The sequence below is a fragment of the Bombyx mori genome, chromosome 3 (genome assembly GCF_030269925.1).
Source record: "Bombyx mori chromosome 3, ASM3026992v2".
NCBI lineage: Eukaryota > Metazoa > Arthropoda > Insecta > Lepidoptera > Bombycidae > Bombyx > Bombyx mori.
Genome location: NC_085109.1, coordinates 5,447,638 through 5,471,022, shown reverse-complemented (window position 1 = coordinate 5,471,022; position 23,385 = coordinate 5,447,638). Strand labels below are relative to the sequence as shown.

The 23,385-nt window shown below is 35.0% G+C and overlaps 1 protein-coding gene across 3 annotated transcripts in view; it reads left to right on the top strand.

The window, feature by feature from the left end:
• LOC101743853 (protein drumstick) overlaps positions 1–18,594 on the top strand; it is a 32,280-nt gene extending 13,686 nt beyond the window's left edge. For 2 of the 3 annotated variants that reach the window (XM_062675525.1, XM_012695229.4), the window contains exons 2-4: positions 9,424–9,689; positions 15,774–15,847; positions 16,253–18,594. In XM_062675525.1, the coding sequence (XP_062531509.1) occupies positions 9,472–9,689; positions 15,774–15,798 (243 nt within the window). In that variant the 5' untranslated portion in view covers positions 9,424–9,471 and the 3' untranslated portion in view covers positions 15,799–15,847; positions 16,253–18,594. Of the gene's footprint in view, positions 1–8,757; positions 9,074–9,423; positions 9,690–15,773; positions 15,848–16,252 lie in introns of those variants that run through there. The other variant, XM_062675524.1, reaches the window with a different exon arrangement.
• The last annotated feature ends 4,791 nt before the right edge of the window (positions 18,595–23,385 follow it).

Here is a 23,385-nt window from a genome sequence, read left to right as displayed (position 1 = left end):
TTAAGGTGTGTATTAATTGGGTAATTAATTTTTATTAATCTTAAATATTGAAACCATATTCTTTTTTTTTTTAATGATGCAATTCAATAATAATTTATTTGTTAGTTAATTTTTTTTTTGGTCGCCAAAGTAGGTAGGCAGCGGCTTGGCTCTGCCCCTGGCATAGCCGAAGTCCATGGGCGACGGTAACCACTCACCATTAGGGGGGCCGTATGCTCGTCTGTCTACAAGGGCAATAAAAAAAAGTGCTTTGGTTACAAAACAAAAGCTTTCATAAAGTTAATCACATACATATTAAGCCCGGTGCATTATGCTGCGATAGACGTGGATGTATGAAGGAATATCGTAAAGGCTGAAGCTCGACGCCGGAGGCTACGGTCGAACTCCAATATATCAGACCGCAGTCTGATACTCTGTAGAACAGCGAACGGAAAGGAGTCGACTTACAAATTTTTTTTTAATTTTTTTTTATTGCTTAGATTGGTGGACGAGCTCACAGCCCACCTGGTTACTGGAGCCCATAGACATCTACAACGTAAATACGCCATCCCCTTTAATAATAATAATAATATACATCGAAACCGTAGATATAAATACGAAAATCTTCTAATATTATCAATTATTTTTCTGACATTCTCATTTTCTAATGAAAGTGACTGTCTATTGGCTGATGATCGAACACAAAACTAAAAAATAAATGAGAATTTAACACACAAAACTTAAGTAGTTTTGTTTCGACGCAATAAATGCACTGATATTGGTTGACTTTCCTTGTTTTTTTTTTTTGGGATTCAGTTCATCAGCCAGTTTTTCGATATCGTAAAAATTTGAGATTAAATTTTTTATTATTTATTTCTATTGGAGACTCCTTTCACGGCCCTGTTTGATGCGCAAGCGCATGCCTTTCCTGTGGGAACGCGAGACATAAACAGTTACGGTATTTCTGCTCACTCGTTCATTTCTGTATTATAATTTGGACGAAGCTCGTGCGCCCGGATTGAATTTGTTTAAATTGTTTTAGTTTTAGATTGTAAATCGATCTTTTAACCAACAAACAATATATGAAATTTGCATACTAACCATTAAGTAGATTATTTGATTAGTATTTCGAATTTGATTCTATTTATATATTACTAGCGACCCGCCATCGTTTCGCTTCGGAAACTGTAATTTATTATTGATTTCTCCACTATTTAATGGATGTTATTATACACATAAACCTTCCTCTTTAATCACTCTATCTATTAAAAAAAACCGCATCAGAATCCGTTGCGTAGTTTTAAAGATTTAAGCATACATAGGGATATATAGGGACAGAGAAAGCGATTTTGTTTTATACTATGTAGTGATAAACTAGTGTATTAAAGTGATAAATATATATTATTGTATGCGCTGAAACTGTCGAAAGATGTGGCTATGATAATTAAATTACATACATACTTAAACTATGTTCGTGGAATTTTCATTAAAATTTTAATTTTTACATTAAATATTCATACGACCACCGTTCTATAATTGTATTACAATGATTCAGCTAATGTTTAAAATTCCTTTAAACGTTTGATGACAAGCCAACAAACGCGTTCCGTCATATTCTTTCGAACGGATAACTTTTGATGTCGGAAAGGGACAGAGATAAATCATTGTTAAACATGTCAAATAGAATGATAAACATAAATCGTTGTTGTAAAATCACGAATAGATACGCACGCGACGAACAATGCAGCGATAATAATTTTCATTCGAATGTGCTCAACGGTTTTTTTGTTCGATCATAAGTTTTTATGTTCTTTGTGTTTGATTTTTTTTTTTGAAATAAGTTTAAGGATATTGTGTTTTCGAATGGTATTTATTAGTAATATATAGATGCGCAATAATTCAAATCTATTTTATGGATCGTACAAACAAAACAAATTAATTCGATGTTAGAGAACTTTAACATAACAATGGAGAACTTTAAGATGAATATTTTAAAGTACGATTTTCTTTAAGCGATAGACAGATAATTGTGAAAAGCTTATACGGAATTACCGTATGTTTTCTTTGCAATGAAACTAGAGTAGACGTTAAAATTACTAAGCCACTACTGGTGGTAGGACCTCTTGTGAGTCCGCACGGGTAGGTACCACCGCCCCGCCTATTTCTGCCGTGAAGCAGTAATGCGTTTCGGTTTGAAGGGTGGGGCAGCCGTTGTGACAATACTGATACCTTAAAACTATATCTCAAGGTGTGTGGCGCATTTACGTTGTAGATGTCTATGGGCTCCAGTAACCACTTAACACCAGGTGGGCTGTGAGCTCGTCCACACATCTAAGCAATAAAAAAAAAGCAAAAATATTAAAGTTTCGACTTAAATACTTTATTTATTAAGGCTTAAATATTACGACTTAAATATTATATTATTATTTATTATTTAAAAAAGTACTGCCACATCAAAAACATTTAACATTGAAAATAACATAAATTATTTAATTCATGGCCTGATGCATGTGACAATAATGGCGTACATAACCTTGGCAATTCATCGGCTTGAAGATGGAATACAATAAAAAAAAGAGAATACCTAATGAAAACATACTTTGAGATTCAAATTTAACAAGTAAAACAGTAATAATTGTTGAAATATTAATATGAATGTCTAATAAATTATGTCATGTCATCTCAAAAAAAAAAGAAGAAGAAACGTCAATATAATTACAAGTAACAACAAGTCAGTTATAAAACAACAAATGATTAACGTATAAAGTTAAGGTGCGTTTTTTTCCTTCTTTTCTTATCTTTTCCTTAAATACATGCAACTTATCGTAATACTTAAACTTTGTGCATTGTTTGATTTATTAGCTACGTTTCAAAATCAATAACTTTATAATTAGAGGGTTCATATTTTTCAATGTATGCATGTCGGAACAACATATGAACGTTATAATTGCTCGATAACTTTGTTGCTCACAATTGCGCACGATTTATTGTTTAGTGGTACGCTTTTCGCGTTGCGTTGTTGTTTGCGGAATTTTGCGTAATTAAAACCGCGTAGTGGCAGTTTTTGTTGATAATTACTGAGATGAGTAAGTTTTATTTAGGCGCGAAATTCTGTACAATGTTATTAATGAGCTTCATTCAGATACTGAGCTTCAAGGCAAAGAATAATTAGTATTTGAATATCACTTTAAAAAAATATTTCAATATTACTCGGATGCTCAATTTAAAAGTTTAATTTAAAAAAATCCGTTAAGAAAACATTTTTTTTTTTAAAGGAATATGATTTAAATTTTATTTTAAGACTGATCACGACTTCGCCCAACCGAACATAAAAATTTTATCATACCGTTTTATTTAAATCTAATGATTTAAGTAGTCATAAACAAGGTTCTGACAAATTTGATTGAATAATTCAGAAGTGAACTAAAAGGAGATAGATATTTAATTAATTGCCTAATTCCAAATTCGAGTTCTATTTAAAGAATATGATGAAATGAAATTAAGAATAAATGAAGAATTCTATTTTTGGCCAGTTCGTGTTTATATTAAGCTGTGTAAATCACATAGCAAAAGTGACCACGTATTCCGATATAAAAGTAACAATTTGAATAAATAAAAAGTGATCTACAATATGAGGTATGGAAATGTTAATTATTCGCGTTAAGCCATACTAGAGTCATCTGCGTTCTCCTAATAAACAATTCCGTGTTGAGTCATTAATGTAAGGCGCAGGAGAAGCTGCGTGACGCATTAAATAAAGCATTGCGTTAGGTGAGTTTTTAATATTATTACTCAAACGTATGAAGGGACTTTCTCGCGAGGTTGGTGATTCATGAAGTTGCGAATTAAAACAGAGATTTCTATCAGAAAGTTGGATCCGTAATTAAAGATAATGGCATCAATGAGTCGGTTATTTAACCTAATTTATACCGTAAAAGTGAAACATTCGTGTGTTTGTTAGTTCCTGCTTGCTTTAGCGATGGACTCAAAATCTTATACAGTTGTTAACATGGGATGTAGACCGAAATCACCAGACTTTGAAAAAACAAATGTCCTATCAGAAATTCCTAAATTGTATGCAATTTTCTCTTTTACTACTTAGAAACTATTTCCAGACACGCCAACTATTAGATAAATAGATTTATTAAAAAATGTGTTATTTTATATCAAATAAAAATCACTGGTTTTATTAAAACGTAAAGGCGTCTTTCGCGTTCAGCGTTCGATACCAAATATTTACGCCCGTCATCCTTAATTGAAATGACGTCAACTTCAGTGTAACTTGACAATTCGTTTCTCGAATTAATACGAAAAGCCAGTTCGTACGTCATAAAATGAAGTATTTAAAATTCTATGTAAAAAAATATAATATAATTTTTATGACTAGTACTGTTTATAGTACTGTCTTCGGATGTGTGTCTCTTTGTTTTCATTCCGGTCACCGTCGAGCCCTTCGTTGCAAGTGACGGGTTCGACGAGCAAATTAACCCATAGACACAGCCCACTGAGTCTCTCGCCGGATCTTCTAAGCGGGTCGCGTTTCCGATCCGGTGGTAGAGTCTGCGAAGCACTGCTCTTGCTAGGGTCAGTGTTAGCAACACTCCGGTTTGAGCCCCGTGAGCTCACCTACACACGCTAGGGTGAAGCTGAAATAGCTTCTCAAGGCTGTCAGCATAGGTAGGAAAAAAAATTCATAATAAAATGTATGTTGTTATGGCTGTACCTACGTATTATATACTGTTTTTTTTTTGAAAAACATTAATTTATTCGCAAGTAATTAATAAAAAAACGAACAAATAGCGTGTTAGGATCCAAAAATATCGTAACACAGTTTGTTTTTAGGTCCAAAATTCTAGAAATTACGGTAAAAAAATAAAATAAATAATTAAATGCTGTTTAATTTATAAAACTCTTGAAGGCGGACTGCTTCGAACCGTATGTCACCTTTCTTCACGGACAACAACAAAATCGAATAACGTGACCGCCATTTATGATAATTCAATCACCCGTTCTTAGTTTAGGTGAATTGAATTTAAAATTTCCTAAGACCTATGTGTACCATTCAAATGTCAGTAGTTCAAGGGTTGGGATGGTTCGTTATGATTGATCAATGTGTTCGATGTTTTGACGAGGCTTATGAAGACCCGTGTGGACTAGTTTCAATAGGATTTAATAAAACTCGTATTTTATGGTTCAGTGCCGCCTGGCTTCACTCGCGTTAAAGTTACTTTTATATATTGAAAAACATCTCACGTTATTTGCAATTCCAGAAATAAATAAATAAATAAGGAAGTTCCATTTACGAATTTGTATGTATATGTTCCCTATTTCAATATACCGACGGTTGAAAGGCAAACGTGACTAAGCGACAATAACTGCTTTGTACATAAATGATAGGCAATAACCATATTCGATGCGCAAAAAATATATATTTCTAGGTCTATTCAAATCATTTCAATCCTACAACTACTAGCTAGATTCTACTACAGCTAGATTCGTTAAAATAAATTTTGTTTTCAGGTATTTTAACTTTAAATTAGTCTACTGTAAAGTTCACGCATTGTCGCTTAGTCACGTTTGCCTTTCAAGCCTCGATACGTAAATACTTCTTAATGGTATGATTCCGGTTTCTGTAAAGGACAGAATAAAAAATATTTTTCTTTTGATTGTTTTGTATTATGCATATTCCATAAGTCCTGAAAGCCTCACAATTTGTTTTGGGGGCACAAACTCGTCACGATACCATAGCAACAAGACTATAATTACACGCAGATCCACCTCCGTGAGTTTTATCATCTTCAACTTCTGTCCAAAGATCTTTACGACTCCGTTGCACCGCCGAAGCGTGACCTCTTAATCTAATCGCGTTTTATAATCATCCTAATAGCAACATAACCGTACGATGTTCCGTACATGGTACAAGAATAAAGATGTTTTGTATTTGATATTTTTGCAAGTTCTAATCGTTTGTCGTGATGTGTTGTATCGTGAATCGTCTGGGTGAAGGAAGGTTAAGTTTTTGATACGCCGTCCAGTGTTTAGATTGTTTTGACGCTTCTGTCATGGTCATCTTTTGGATGCTGTTTCGTAATATATTGTGTTTTTGTTAAGATTGTTAGCTTTTTTCATTCAGGGTTCGTTCGTTTTTGTGGTCATAATTTGAAAATCGAGATTTAGCGCATAAAAAAATATTAAAATCGATTTTCAAATATCGCATATAAAATTTTGCTATTGGTTTATGGCGTTTTAATAGAGGTTTCCGTAATACGTGCATACATATCTTTTGAAGCGACATATATATATTTTTTGTTTTTAACATCGAATTTCATTGCACCGAAAATTTTCATGGTACTTATCACATACATACATTATCAAAAACTATTTAGCATTATTTAATACTCGCTTTTATATATTTTTTATTAATATTTAAATAAAACGCTTCTCTACTTTTATAGGACTAAGATGTTATGTTTATACATTTCACGATTTCTATTTGTCTGAACGATTCTCAACGTGTTTTCGTGTTTAATACCTACAATGAAAGTATTTTTGCAATACACCAGAGTTTCAATGTACTCATAAAGCAGGTCTCGGCAGGCTGTATCTAGCTTAAGCACATCGTAAAGCTATGTGAGGTGAGAACCACGTAAATATCTCTCATTTAGCTTTGTAGTAAAACTTCTGAATAGCGGTTAATTAGTAGACACTTATGAGCAGTCAGACTTCATTTGACATTATGTTTTCACACCCATCGCCGGGTCTGAGATGATTTGAATGGAGTTACGCGATCATAAAACGTACTAAACGACTTCACGGTACAAGGTAATTTATTTTATAGCTCCTTTAGCACGCGAAATATAAACGTTGTGTGAAAAAGACACGGTTTCGAACGATCGGCTATTTTATATCAGGACAAAACTCCTATATAGTTTATACGGCTATCATATTGGTTAATTGCGACTGAGCAATTTTCCGTAATCACAATGGCAGTTTTATTGAGGCTCTTCTATTCAGTTAATTCCATTAAAATCTTTAGGCGTAAAATTGCTTGCAAATTCGAAATTGCTCGATGTGACCATGTTGTAGAACAAAGAGTTATTTGTTACTGGAAACGCTATTAATTTCAATGGGACTGCGACTTGATCGCGATCTATGCTATGACAAAAAAAGACGTGTGGCACTCGGAGACTGCCGCGGTAAAGCTAATTGCATAGCATTTTTTTTCAACTTATGCAATTATAAATCGACAATAATAATTTAATATTAAAACAACAATAAAATAAGATCCGGCGAGAAACTCAGTGGGCTAACTTTCAATGAATCTGCTACATTGTGTGTATTCCATTTTGACCGCGCACTCACTAGATGGCGCTATATGGGATAGAGACACGCCTTTGGATGCTAGTTCTAACTCTCATTCGTCCAGAATCAACGGTTTAGCTAGTTTATTTTTAGTGTCACTCCAATCACTGAATGAGTAGTAGGAGTAGTAATAAAATTCTTCGACTAAGTGATAGAAAATGGCACGCCCAACGCATTGTAATGTGATATAATTTTCTATTTTACAATTCCGTTTGTCGCCGATAGGTGACGCTTGACGAAAAGCTGAATCGCGCTATCGTGTGTTACCCACGAAATTATATCAAATATTTTGATAGTACATAAATCGGTGTTTAGACTTCTTACTTTAAACACTACACAAGCGCAACGTGTGAATGTGTTGAACGCGAGCTACATAGTAGGCGTAGTGAGGGGTGGAAGGTTTTTTCGTTACGGAATTTCATGATTCCGCTCTCAAGCCGCGCTCAAGGCTCGCGATAAAATCTATGCAATAGCTTAAAAAAGAAGCCGAAAATGATCAATAAATTGAAACGATTAAAAAGTACTGGTGTCCGTAATGATTGAGGATCGTGTATTTCGTGAGGTGAAACACACGGTAGCGCCGCGAGCCACCGGCGGGTCTTGCTTTCCCACCGCGAAACGAGCGTGTACTTGATAAAAACAATTGCTTAATTCGCATCCAATTATATTCTTGTCTCGTAATATTTATCGTTAATGCTGTAAATGAAAACGTGATAAAATAAAAACCAAACTATTCTGACATTAAGAAAATTTAAACTGAACTTTATTCTACTAAAAAAACAGATTAAATTTTTGTTGTTGTCCTATATTACAATTGATGTGGAAATTAGGTTTTAAAGTCATTACCATAACGGCGTTTTTCAAATGGATCACGGTGATCTCTGGTTAGTGACATGTCAAGCGGTGATGACAACGGATTCGATATAAATATAAAGTTGGAACACATGTTACATTTTAAATAGTTATTCATTTAAATGAAGTAGTATGACTTACGATGTACTGGTTCATCCTTTGTCGTGGATTATTAAGTTTCTATGGAATTTGAGAATAGAATTATCTAAATAAGTGTTAAACATTTTGTGTTTAAAAGCATTCTTACTGTCAAATTATATTTGAAAGATGACATGAAAGATTTTTACGGGTAGTAGGACCTCTTGTAAGTCCGCACGGGTAGGTACCACCGCCCTGCCTATTTCTGCCGTGAAGCAGTAATGCGTTTCGGTTTGAAGGGTGGGGCAACCGTTGTAACTATATTCGAGACCTTAGAACATAAAACTTATATCTCAAGGTGGGTGGCGCATTTACGTTGTAGATGTCTATGTACTCCAGTAACCACTTAACACCAGGTGGGCTGTGAGCTCGTCCGCCCATCTAAGCAATAAAAAACAAAAATGTCATATTTCGGAAATTTTTGTAATAAAGTTTACCGAATTTTCCCATCGTGCCGTCAGACGTTTTGCTACCTGTTCATTCACTGAGCGCACGTGGTGTGGTGGGGGCGAACGCCTTCCGCGTAACGCTATCAGTAGTTTCCGCACCCTCTCGCAAGCGCAGTTGCTAAACGCACCCGCAGTTGTTCGCACGTCGCCTGACATATCTAGTCTCTTTAAATCTACGTACTATTGTGGCATTGCATTAACATAGTTCTGCGTTGTGATAAAGTGATCTATCCATCTGTGACGGTCTCCGCGATATCTGTATCACTATTTTTATTTACCTGGTTTTAGAAAAGGTGCGTATTAAATTTAAAGAGAATTTTAAGACCAAACGTTTTTTGAAAATAATTCTGTGAATTTATTTACATTCAAGAATAATGTTAGGTTGTTACGTAAATCCTTTTTCAAAGTTTTACGATGTGTACCTTCTGTCTGGTGTCGGGCTTATACTGGCTTTCATTAGAATCATATTTTATCGCATCCCCACGTAAAGAGAGAGATGAAAAATTTGATCGTCGCGTTCACAAACACACATACACACGTTTATCTACTCGCATGTACACTGAAACACGTACTCTGCACCGCACACAATAAAGCTCACATTCCATAACGCTCACCCCGCATTTGATAACTTATCATTGTACAGGCGTTCAAGCCCCGCCCGTCGTAAGCATCACATCTTAGTCCAGACAAAATGTTCGCCGTGATGCAAATTGACGAAGAGCACACACGGGATTTCAGACGCAAACTGCGCCCAAAATGCGAGTTCGTTTGCAAGTACTGCCAACGTCGGTTCACGAAGTCCTACAACCTGATGATCCACGAACGCACCCATAAGAGTCCGGAGCTGTCGTTCAGCTGTGAAGTGTGCGGGAAGAGCTTCAAGCGGCAAGACAACCTGCGCCAACACAGGTGGGTGTCCCAATTAATTCACACTCAATAGGACGACGTCGATGGAAAGAACAAATCTAACTTCAATTTAAATTCGTAATTTCGAAATTCTATTTTTGAAATTAGATCTAACTATTTAAAAAAAGATTCGAAATTCTATTTTTGAAATTTTGAATGTTACATTTTTTTTTTAAAAAACCAAACGGTAAATTTACGATTTGAATTAACATTCTAGAAGTGACACAAGGAATTGTCACACTTTCGAAAACAAACAATCGACAGTTGCAACAATGAGAATAAATAGTAAAGGAACAAAACAATTCACCGTTATAAGACTCAATCTTTTTTCGGACAAAGCAAACAAATTGCTTTTTAATAAATTATGCGTGTTAGCGTCCGTGAAATTTAATAAGAGCTCACTGAGTTAATTTAATAAGAGCTCACTGAGTTGCTCGTCGGATCTTCTCAGTGGATCGCGATTCTGATCCGGTGGCAGAATCTGCGAAGCACTGCTCTTGTTAGGGCTGGTGTTGGAAAATTCTTTCAGGTTGAGCCCGTAAGCCCATCTACCCATCTGGAGGCCACTGGAATAGCCTCTTAAATATTAGAAAAAAATAATAAGAAAAAAAAGTATTTCACAACATCGTCATTCTAGAATTAAGCTAGCCCTAAAATCGAACATGATCCGATCCACATTCGCGGTTACTTGGTAATAAGGTGACAAGGCTGCGGCGAGTATGATCCGCCTCTATTAGGGTCTTGTCCGTCACAGAGCTACTGAGCTATATTCTTTGAGGTACTAATCAATATCACTATACACTAAGAATTTTCCATCGCTTGCATCACTTTATTTGCTTAAAAAGGTGCACGATTTCACGATCTACCTTTTTTTAAGTGGTTACTCGAGCCTATAGACATCAATAACCTAAATGCCGCCGCCTACCTTGAGTCATTAGTCTCAATTCTATAGTATAGCGGCTGCCCCTCCCTTCAAATTAGAACCACTTCGCAGTTCTGCTTCGTGGCAGAAATGTACCCACACGGTATGCAGGTTCACAAGTCGCCTTATCACCAAGTAAAGCTTAAAACTATAATCCACTTCATAGTTACTAGACGATGACCGGTTTTTTTTTTGATAACGCCATCTTGTTGTGTCTTTAAAGCGGTTAGTTGCCCTCAATTAAGAAAAACAATATTATTATTCGCCAATAGATGTCGGGAATAGTTGATTCTTGGAAACACGAATAATGTTTTATTTTTTTGAAAATAAATCGTAGCTAGATCGATTTATCGCCCCCGAAATCCCCTGTAGGTACACTAAATTTTATGAAAATCGTTAGAGCTGTTTCCGAGATTAAGATTATATATAATATATTAATATACAAGAATTGCTCGTTTAAAGGTATAAGATTTTGAACCTCGTTCGTTCATAGTAACTCGGCTAATTTATAATTGTTCGTACCTTAATTATGACACATTCGAATGACAAGTGCTAACTAATATAGGTTCATTCAACCTCTCAAAGGCGCTTCGACATGTCGCCTACATGTCATTCCTACTGTGTCACGGCCGCAATTAACATACAATGTGTTTAGTAGCACGGGATCGCGACCCCTTACATCTATAATCCATGCAAATTTCATCTTCAAAAGACAAATTTGAAACTTAACCTGTTTCATAAATAATAAACTAAAAAATAAAAAAATAAAACGAAAAAAATATAGATAATATATATTTAAAAGCGAATTCCATTTTCGAAACAATAAAGTAGGTAGAACGAAACCCGTCCTCGCGAGCTTCGAACAGCGAGTGCGCAATTGCCGCTTCGGACGGAAAAGGGAAAAAAATCGCTAACCAAACAAGACTCCACGAAATCGTGTGCAATAAAAAGCTCGTTTGTGTTCCGTACGTAACGTACGCGCACTACTTTCCGTGTGAAAAGACGAAAGGGGCACCAACAACGACCGTCTCCGAGCCTTCTGAGATCGCTAGATCGCCTGGTGCAGTTCGTGAGCTCGTGACGTGACCGCGTCTTAACGGTTCTTAATGGTCCCTAATGCTTCCGAAACTGTGCGAACGCGGTAGCGGTGTTGCCATACGCAAAATTTTCAGGAAAACTTCGTTGGAGTCAAAAGTTAAAATAAACAAATTCACACGAATTTCGCAAACTCAAAGTTGGGTTCGAATGTGAATAGTTTAACCAAAAACACAAATAATCTGACTATTGATTTATCTAAATGAATCGAACATCGAATTTTAGGAGACTCTGGAAAATCAGTAAAGCTGGCAACATTTCCCGGTAGCCCTTGAGATGGTGCCACACGTGACTGCTGCAATATAATTTGCAGTTTATGCGCCGATTGTACACGGAACAACAATGTGTACCACGGTTAACAGTGCGCGTAAAATTGCACCAATTTGTTGGCTGTCTCTGACTGTGTGGAACGGGAGGATTCGTTGCAACAGTACGTTGCGTAGAATTGGACAAAAAAACTTAATATACGTTCATCAAGTCGGATAAGAGCATTGCAGATCGTTTCCGATCCGGTGGTAGATTCTACGAAGCACTGCTCTTGCTAGGGCCAATGTTAGCAACACTTCCCGGTTTGAGCCCCGTGAGCCCACCCACTCACCCGGTTACGCTGGCATAGCCTCTCAAGACTATTAGATTACGTAGCAAAAAAAAGTCGGATAAGTGTTGGTTGTTTTGGTTACAAAATCAATTTCAAATTTAAATCCCCAAAAATCACTTTAATATTTTTATTTATTATCAATCGTTTAATTAATTAGAGCTATAAAATACGTCTATTAAAATACGTCTATTTACCGATATTGTAAAAGTGAGATAACTTATACGTTCATTTACTAGTCATTTGTTCTAAAAAAAATTTAAATCTCAACGTTCTCTCTATATGCATTAAAAAAAACCGTAAAATATATTAGGTACACTTATAATCTTTGACGTTCGATTTACAAAGTATATGACATATTCTGAATAGGCATTTGACAGTACCTAGACGATTAATAATATCTCAAACTAAAATAAACTCTTAAACACGTTCCGAGTCTAAGTGGCGAGCGCTTCCGACACACAGATATCTTTATACCTCGCAAAGAGCATGATGGAGCTTAATGACCTCTTGCGTGCGAACCGGCGGTGCTGCGGAGACGCCGTGAGCGCCCTCGGCATAAGTACCGCTATTGATTGTTTTGCTAAATTCGTTACGTATGGAGTTCATGTATCGAACGGGTATGTTGAACCTCGTATGTGATTTTGGCTGCTACATTCGCAAAGCACGAAATTCAACCTTACTGGTTCAAATTTACTGGTGTTAGGACCTTTTGTGAGTCCGCGCGGGTAGGTACCACCACCCTGCCTATTTCTGCCGTGAAGCAGTAGTGCGTTTCGCTTTGAAGGGTGGGGCAGCCGTTGTAACTATACTCGAGACCTTAGAACTTATATCTCAAGGTGTGTGGCGCATTTACGCTGTAGATGTCTATGGGCTCCAGTAACCACTTAACACCAGGTGGGCTGTGACCTCGTCCACCCAACAAAGCAAAAAAAAAATCAACCTGATCGCCACTACATAAAACAATACAATCTCCAATGTTCGCCTTAATATTTACAAGTAAACTTTAGCTCAAAAGTAAACAGCGCTACGACTATTAGTTGATCTAAACATTTGTGGTATAAGTACTTAATTAACATAATATCTTAATTATCAGAGGCAACACGTTACCGGTATCGGGCTTATTTATGGCTGTATAGAAAACAATACATCGTCGCTTAATTACGATTCTAAATCGAGTTCTCGATGTCCTATATAGTTAGCGCATTGGGTCAACACTAACGCAAACTTGGACCTTATCTAGAGAACATCGCAATTCGATAGGTCGATCCGTTCGATTCACGACTGCTGCGCATCGAGTTGGCATATCGATTGCCTTATAAATATAATCGATATCGACAGTTTTCGTTCTTACATTTTAATTTCAGAATTGTATATAAAAATATTTTAGATACTCTAGATTTTGTTAGGCGTCTCTCAAGAAAGCCTCAATTGATTTAAATATCGAAACATTTGAAATAAAAAAAAAAACAATACTTTGGTTTTAAACAAAGGAAGGCAAAGGTGTCTCGTTAATTACAGCTAATGCATTTAATTCCTCACAATTGTTCCGCGTCGCGCTCTGAGGTGGTAAACGCGGTTAATTGGCCATCCCTTGGATGCATTTAGTGTTGTTATACAGCGGGAACTAATTGCACTAGAATTCGATCAACTAATTGAATATTAATAAAATATATTGCTTTATGAAATACAATTTTTGCTTATAAATTTTCCATAAGGGGTCAAACTAGAACTTTATTTTTTGTTTTGAATCTTGGAAGCGCACTTATACTACTTTCAAGATCAGAATTAATTAGCTCACAGTCCTATTGTCAATTATCTTTAGTAATGAAAATTCGATCTTAGTCATTGTCGCTAACTATCCAACGAACACTATGAAATATCGGTCTTCAATAGTCTTTAAAAAAACATTTGACATTTGTCGACTCAGATTTGGCCCTAGCGTAGCTGAAGTCCATTAGTGATTAAAAATACCCACAGAAACAGCCCACTGAGTTTTTCGCCTGATCTTCTCAGTGGGTCGCGTTTCCGATCCGGTGGTAGATTCTGCGAAGCACTGCTCTTGCTAGGGTTAGTGTTAGCAACACTCCGGTTTGAGCCTCGTGAGCTCACCTACTAGTTAGCGTTACGCTGACATAGCCTCTCAAGGCTAGGTAGAAAGAAAAAAAAGATTAAAAACATTTTATGCGTTCTAATTAATCAGCCTGTATATGGAACAAAGCGTTTGGTTCCCACAGTCGCGTCGCTTCGATTCGCACATACAGGGTGCGCGCTCACGAACTAACCCGGTCTCGCGCGGAAGTGTACGATCCTCGTAAATGCCGGCTTGTGTCACCTACGCCCTTTACACTGTTGTTGGGCGTATCGGTGGATCTCGACACTTCGAAAACGAATCGTGTCGACAAGCGTTAGTAATACGGATCTTGATTCGTGGTAAGGTTGTCGTTCTGATTTTTCAATGTTGTTATGTTGGCTCTTCGACTTCGAACTAGATGTTTGAAATAGGGCTTCATACAATTAAGCAACAGCCAACTTTGATAAGTCGATATAAAAACTTAGTTTACTTCTGATAAAAAAAAACCGTATTCTGATTGTTTTGTAAGTAAAACAAGACTTTATAGAGTATATTGTCGTTTGAACGATTAATTCGCGGTCACGGACACAATATAATAATCAAATCACGATCCTTCATACGAATATTTAATTCATGACATTGAACTTGTCATGGAAGAAGTTTGATTGTATTTTGTTTAAAAAAAAACTAACCGAATTTGATTAATGAATATCAAAAACAACAGAACTATGAGTTTATTTACAATTTCAAAATTTTCGAAGTTCAACTTCGTAAAACTTATTAATGAATAAGTATTAATTTTAATTTCGTGCGATTCATTGTTTGATACGAAACATTTAAATTACCGACACTAAAAGGTTTATTTGTAATCTTCACAAAAAAAAAACATCTACAATAAGTTCTGTTTGTCATTTCCCGAGAAAAGATTGAGTCTGCACTGTCAAGCTAAACTGAAAGTTGTACCCGCTGTTGACATTAATCCTTTTAAAATGTTAAAACTCCTCATTGTTGCAATGTAATGCGAAAACACGTCAAAAAACATACCGAAAAAGGTATTTAAATCCTTTTTAATCCTGTTTTACCAAAAATAACGGAACGTTTTAAAGAAATTAACACGTAGGTACATTCCGGTTGAGCCGTTTCGTATTTTAATTCGATTAAGATGTCTAAGTCTCTTTTTCTTGTTAATTTTTTTGTTAATGAACTAACTAACCATTGTTTATTGCACTGTAACAATATATTTTGCACTGTTAACTGTTTTTATATTTTTTAAATCTTTAGCAGCCATGTTCGATTGTATAGTTTTAAGTGTTTAACATTTTAGCATAAATAACATTTTGTGAATTGATATGTTATTATTAACCGGTTTGTGTTAATAACATGTTTTTTCAATTGTTGTAGATGTAGTCAATGCTTGTGGCGGTGAAGGTGACGGAAGCACGATCCAACAACAGCGGTCTCTCTTACAATATAGCGTAAGAATTCATGTTTCTATTCAATATCATCGAATACACAATAGCTGCTATTAATAGCTGTTATCTCGATATATCTGTTACGAGTATGTTTGCGTGACGTAACAGTTAATATGTGCCCAAGCGCCGAAATGAAATTGAAGTATATGGCAACAAAAACTTTATTAAAATTTTACATTTGGGCCTTTCTTATACAGAGGACCGCACTTATTGATTGATACCAAATCAATCTAGTAAGCTTAATATCTGTATCGATATGAAATAAAAAAAAAAGTTTTGTCAAAGAGACAACATAAGAAAAAGTGATCGTGCTATTTAAAAAGGAACCCTACAAGCATTAAAATTAACACATTTTTTATTCTGGCAATAGCTGTGGAGGATTTTTCTAATCGGCGCGTTTTGTTACAGGGAAATCCATTACAACCCCAGAAAAGAGACCGCGTACGTACGATGGTGTTAAATAACATTATCATGGATGATGACGTCATATGCTATGTACATCTTTTAGTATATGGAAGAAGAAAAAAAAAAACAAAGTTACATAACAGTATTCGTGCTTCGTCGTTAACACCGCCAGAATGGGATATTGCAATTAACAAAATTAAGATGAAAAAAAATTAACTTTTTTGGATACCGATTTAAAAAAAAATCCCGCATTTATAAAACTGACAACAGCTCCGGATAAAAAAGATTTAAGAAGTAGCTCTAATCCTTAATTATATTGTCTAATAATATTGATTGATTAAATTTTACAGTAAGTACTTATTATTTATACTTAACTAACACGAATAGCTTGATATATAATATTGAATTATAATATACTATATCTAATTTGCTTACATGTAAAAATAGAGTCGATTCAAATATGGATTAGAGTGACCACGTTCAAAATATTTAAATAAACGTTTTAGGACCTTTTTTTTTTCAAAATTCAAAACGCATTCTGGTGAATTTGTAAATAGTATTTTTTATTAGGTTAAGTGACTTTAGCATTTAAACGGCTTAACAACATAACGTTACATATTATGATGTAAAGTAATATTTATATTATATTTAAAAATATTGTTATTAAGCTTTTATTATACGTGGAACGTAACATGTAGTTCTAGAGTCCTGAACATTTTCGATAGAATTTTTATTTATTGTTTTTTTTTTTTTTTTTTTACAAAACATTTCTTTATGTATGCATGATTGTTCCTATAATTGGATTGAAATAGAAAGAAAATTTAATATTAAATTGACCTATACTAAAATCCGTTTTCATATTACGTTGTAAGAAAGTAAAACAAAATTTATTAGGTCATTTCTGCACTCTAACACAGAAACAAGTTTCAATTTTGGATTTTATTAAAAATCAGTAAAAATCAATCATTCTAATTGCAAATTTGTGAGCTCTGTCCGCTTCGTACATCTATTCAAATATCCAATGTATTCTAAAAGTATGTTACTACTTGTTAAATCTACATTATAAAAGTGATAAATGCCTTGAAAACTATCGTTTGATGTTGCTTTTTTATATTTCATATGCCGTTACACAACTTTCCATTCAGGAAGATTTTGTTCCTATTACTAGAAATCGCTATGGTCATCGCTGGATTTGTAAAATCACATTTAGGAGGCTCTCCCTCAAACGTTGCTGGAAAAGTACTCTTATCCGTAGACACTGGCTTGGCTGAAGTTCATGACTAGGTACCGATCAGCGTAACACAGTCAATATGCTAATCTTTGATGGGAATAAAGGCTAGCATAGGTAACCTGAAAAATGTTTATTTTTACACTTCGAAACACTTTAGTTTCTGTTTATAATCAACTAGCGACCCGCCCTCGCTTCGCTTCGGAAACATTAAAACACACATGAAACCAAAAAAATAAAATAAAATATTTTTTAAAAAAAGTAGCCTATGTTCATCAGGGACAATGTCGGCTTCTAATGGAAAACGAATTTTTCAAATCGGTCCAGTAGTTTCAGAGCATATTCGAAACAAACAAACAAACAAATCTTTCCTCTTTATAATATTAGTATAGAAAACAATTGATACGAAGCGAAAGGTTTAATTGTTTTTTTTTTTTTTTTAATAGCTTTTGTTAAATTTAAAAAGTTGTACAATTAATTCTGTCGAGAACTACATTTCGTGTAACAAAGAACGAGTCTGTAGGAAAGGATATTTTTTATATTTAAAACGCTTGTTATTCTACGCCAATTATATATTACAAAGACGGCAATTATGTGTTTTTACAGTTTTAATAATAGCTCCGTTCTCTTAAACCGATAACTTTTGACATTTCACTGAACGTTAAACTTTTGAGGGTTTTTGGGAACTGGAATATGTTTATCTGGTGCAAGACTTTACAGTATTTCGAGGCGATCGAAGTAATTGTAAGCTCTTTAAATTCGTGTAATAATTGTCGCATTTGTCGTCTTTATGTCTTTTTGTAAAGTAAAACTGCGGTGTGTGAAATGGGAGAAACATGACGTTTTACAACGCTGCTTATTACTGATACAATATAATAACATTCTATGTGCCAATATGGATAGAAATGTCTGTCTTTAGCCATATTTTTTTAGTTTTAAGTGCGATTGCACGTAAAAGATTATTTTTTTTAATGAAAATTTGTCGTAACATAAAAACGCCTTTATGTAGAAGAGCTTAGATGTAAAAAAATATATAATTTTTATTATATTTTCGTATTGTGTATGTATTCTATTACATTGTAAATGAATGATAATAAACGATTGATCAATAATACTATTTTTGTGTGCTTATTTTTATTTTCACCCTCTTGTGGTCATCTTCGAAAGTGGTGGCTAATCGTCAGATTTGTTATACAAAGAAATTTTTAAATAAAAGAACGACCAATATAATTTGAACTATATAAAAATAATATTTAATACAGAATACATAATCTTAGCGAAACATAACTGAAAATGCTTAAATTTTAAATTACTTTTGGTTTGTCTTATACAATATCAGTCGAACATTCAATATTCACCTGCCGTAATCTGTACAGTTAAATCCTAGAAAAGATAAGAAGGTATCGTCTTTTTTGCATTAAAAGTGTACAATTGCCAAAAATATTCGAAATTGAGTCATAATAATATACGGAATCATTTAGTATCACCAGTATTTTTTTAATAAATACTGTCAAAAGAGCGTAGTTTAGTTTTTTGTTTTTTTATTTAGTTTACCTATGTTTTGGCTACTATTAACAAAATTAATACATAATTTTATCTTACTTTAAAAGACAGATAATGTAACTGTTAAAAAAATGTTGCAATGATGATTAATATTAAAAATATCATATGTTAAACCTTTGAAACACTCTCCTGTAAAATAAGTAAGTTTTGAGATTATACCGTTCTAATGCGAGAAGACGATATCATATGATAACTAGTATCGCTTAGCGTCGGAACTGTGACGTTGCGTTTATGGACTTTGATGAAACTTTAAAATGACATTAAACCGGTCGGTGGTCGGGTAACACGGGAGCTCGGAATACCCATTTAGTCATACAATGAACGTTGCGTTGTGAAATATATTAGTCATCGATAGTTTAATTCGTTTGATTCGAATAGATATATTGTATTTTTATTACTGGCGACCACGATATCTTATTAAGTAATTCGTTATTCATAATTCACTAGGAAGTTTTACGTTTGTGTTCTCCTTTCAACACTATCAGTAGTTATAAATATTTTATGAACAGATATGAGTAGAGGGGTTATTTTGATAATATCCTGAAAAGCACCCCATGCTTTTTTTTTTAATAAAATCATTTTTTCTTACACTATTTTTAATTCAAATTTATGAAAATGTATTTTCTATGTTTTAGTTGGATTTTCTATAAAAGCGTATTTTGTTAGTTTTTTTAAACTATTATTTATTATTACTGTTGACCACGAAATCGTATTAAGTAATCAAATAAGTAAAAAGTTTTCCTTTCATCTGTATTGGTTTTTTGTTTCATTTCTTTCTGTAATATCTATGTATTAATGCATGAAGCAGAAACTTTGTACCTCTTTTTACGAAAATTGCGTGGACGGAGGAGTTTCATTTCTCACACAGGGAATATAGAGAAGGAGTGCAGAATATTAATATTTTTTAAATCATACATAAAAAAATCGTTAAATCAATAATGAAAACATTACACACACTACCATGTATTTGACACACACACGCATGTATATTTTATTCTTAAAGTCTTTGGTCAAATTGAGAATAGATTAATATCGTTTGTCTTTAATATTATTTATCTATAGTGTAGTCTTGGCAGAAGCTGTGACTATAGAAGTATAATAAATAGTCTTTGACATGAACCATAATAATGTTAAAACTTACGATTTCAATTAATTATAGTCGACCTCGACTACAGAGGCGCGTTTATAAGCGAATATCCTAGTTTCTCTTTCGCGTATACGTGGGAGTCAGCCCTTTGAGTTTCTCGGCGGTTCTTCTCAGTGAGTCTCGATTCTGATCCGCCCCTTAGACTACCAGCGAATATGAAAGAAAAAAAACGTGATATATCATTGATAGATCATAATGGGCTATACAGCCCACTGAGTTTCTCGCCGGATCTTCTCAGTGGGTCGCGTTTCCGATCCGGTGGTAGATTCTGCGAAGCACGGCTCTTGCTAGAGTCAGTGTTAGCATCACTCCGGTTTGAGCTCCGTAAGCTCACCTACTAGTTAAGGTTACGCTGAAATAGCCTAGGTAGGATAGGATAGCTTAGGTAGGAAAAAAATGGGCCATAAGAATTGTGTTAGGATAAAAGCTATGTATTGAAATCGACACGCTATATTGTTTTGTACAAGCAATGGGAAAGCGGTACTAGCCGTTTTGTGCATATCGACTATGTTTGTCTTAGCAGGTACATAGTTAGTGCCCCTGACTGCTGAGCCAAAGGTCGTAGGTTCGACTCCCACATCGGGCAAACGTTTTGATGATGAACAGGTTTATTTGGATATTTAATATTTATTTGTGTATATGTTAGGGATATAAGTCTCTGGTTTCTACAGTTCAGATAATGTTTGTTTGGGTTATTATTATTTTTACAAATAAACATGGAAGATCTTCTGCCTAACTATGACCCTGATGTACCCTTTGATGATTTAACGAAAATAAAAAACGCGACTCATTTCGAACAATACAATTGAGACTCAGGAAGTCACATTCCAAAGTGGGCATTAATTCAAGGAAAAAATTACGTTGCAATGTCCATGGACTCCACTATTCAACACCACTTAAAGGCTATATATATAGGTCATGACTTGATCAAAAAAGTGCAAGAAATTAAAAAAAAAAAAATCTAACAATCTGTTGCATTCTTTATTGTGACACTCAATTGAACGAAAAGTGTCTGTTTTGAATTTCTCGGTCCCCAAATAAACCTTGCACTGAATAGTGTTGCATTTATATGCGTTAAATAAAATTCCGCTTAGTCGATCGCAGGGTCAGGCGACGTAGAACCGGTTCGCGCGTAACGCGGTGGCGCGCAGACGGCGGGGCACCACACTCGGTCACTTGTCACGGATACAAATCACACGACGAAACGTGCGATTGCAACCTGCCGATTATTCGATCCTAAATACAAAACAAATCGTTCGATTTTATCGATTCAGAAGTGAGTCGAATATGATGATCGTGATTGACTGGTGCGCGGTAATATAAATATCGTCTTTTCGCATTAAAAGTGTACAATTTCCTAAAATATTCGAAATTGAGTTAATATGCGGAATCATTTGGTGTCACCAGTATTTTTCTCATAAATACTGTCAAAAGAGCCTAGTTTAGTTTTAGTTTTTTGTTTTTAAGTTTACCTATGTTTTGACTACTATTAGCAAAATTAATACATAATTTTATATTACTTTAAAAGACAGACAATGTAACTAGTAAAAAATAAAAAAAATAATTTTGCAAAGATGATTAATACTAAAAATATCACATGTTAAACCTTTAAAACACTCTCCTGTAAAATTAGTAAGTTTTGAGATTATACAGTTTTAATGCGAGAAGACGATTTATTTTCCTACCTATGCTGATAGCCTTGAGAGGTTATTTCAGCTTCTCCTTGACGTGTAAGTGAGCTAACGGGGCTCAAATCGGGAGTGTTGCTAATACTGGCCCTAGCAAGAGCAATGCTTCGCAGAATCTACCACCGGATCTGAAATGCGACCCACTGAGAAGATCCGGTGAGAAACTCAGTAGGCTGTGTCTATGGGTTAATTTACTCGTCGAGCCCATCGTCGCAAGCGACGGGTTCGACGAGGACGGTGACCAGTGCTTGAGGTACTTAAAAGCACCGTTAATGGGTCGGGAGGATCCGTAATGACGTGTTTAGGGCGGTAATATATGCGCGGGTTGTTTGGGATACGAATCAAATTGATTTCTACGAATTAGCATTCGAAGAAATCAATTGTATTTTATTTACTTTCAATTTTAAAGAAAAGGAAGATTCTTTAAAATCTTTGGTTTATTTTTAAAATTTTATATATTCTGAAGTGCCGTAAAAGTTTCTATTTTCGTGGTTTATTTACCTTACAGCTCGCTGAAATATAATTGAAACCTATAATTACCGTTGGGGCAGTTATTTGCGTATTTTTATTAAAGGGAAGTGTGTATGTTTATTCCGTACCGTATAATTTTGACTTTAGTTAGTATTTATGCATACAAAGAACAACATTGAGCATTCTATAATGTTGGCTGTAAAGCTTGTTTCACTTTATGTGTGGCTTGCTAAATAATACTTTTTTTATAATGTAGTTTAGTGAAAGAGCTCACGGATTAGCACACAAAGAGAATGCTACCATCCACCTTGAGACGTGAGGTTGATGTCTCAATTGTATTTTAACGGTTCCACGAAACCCACGGTACCGCATAGTGTGCGCCGAAAGCCTTCGCCGGTACCCGTACTGATAATAGGACGGGATTTCTTACCCGGGAAAACGATGGCGGAATCCATCTGTGTAGGTCTACAATATACCCTACCATTAAATGCCAGTTGATGATCTGCTGCTGCCTACTCTGCAGCGAGTAGTTGTCTTATACGATGGTATACGACGATATACTCCCACTTCAAGAGGTGGGGTAAAGCTATTTTAAGTCCATACACATTCTCACATACTAAAGTTAACATCCTTATTTTTTAATGCTGTTTATTAATTAATTATTTAATCGATACATTTCTCAGCGTAATCAAGAATAAAGAGAATAAATGATTTTGTAGTCTTGTTGGTAAGATGCTCGTATGTGTACCTGTATTCACGAAATTAACACTAATATAACTTTATGGCAGGCAGCGGCTTGATTCTGCCCCTGGCATTGCTGACGTCCATGAGCGACGGTACCCACTTACTATCAGGTGGGCCGTATGCTCATCTGCCTACAAAGGCAATAAAAAAAGCCCCTCAAGGCTATCAGCATAAGTAGGAAAAAAAACGAAATTATACAGGTGTTCCAATTGTGAACTTAAACGATCACCTCCATCCATACTTACATACAACTACTAATCTTTTCGCCGGTTCTTTTCGTTGGGTCGCGATTTCG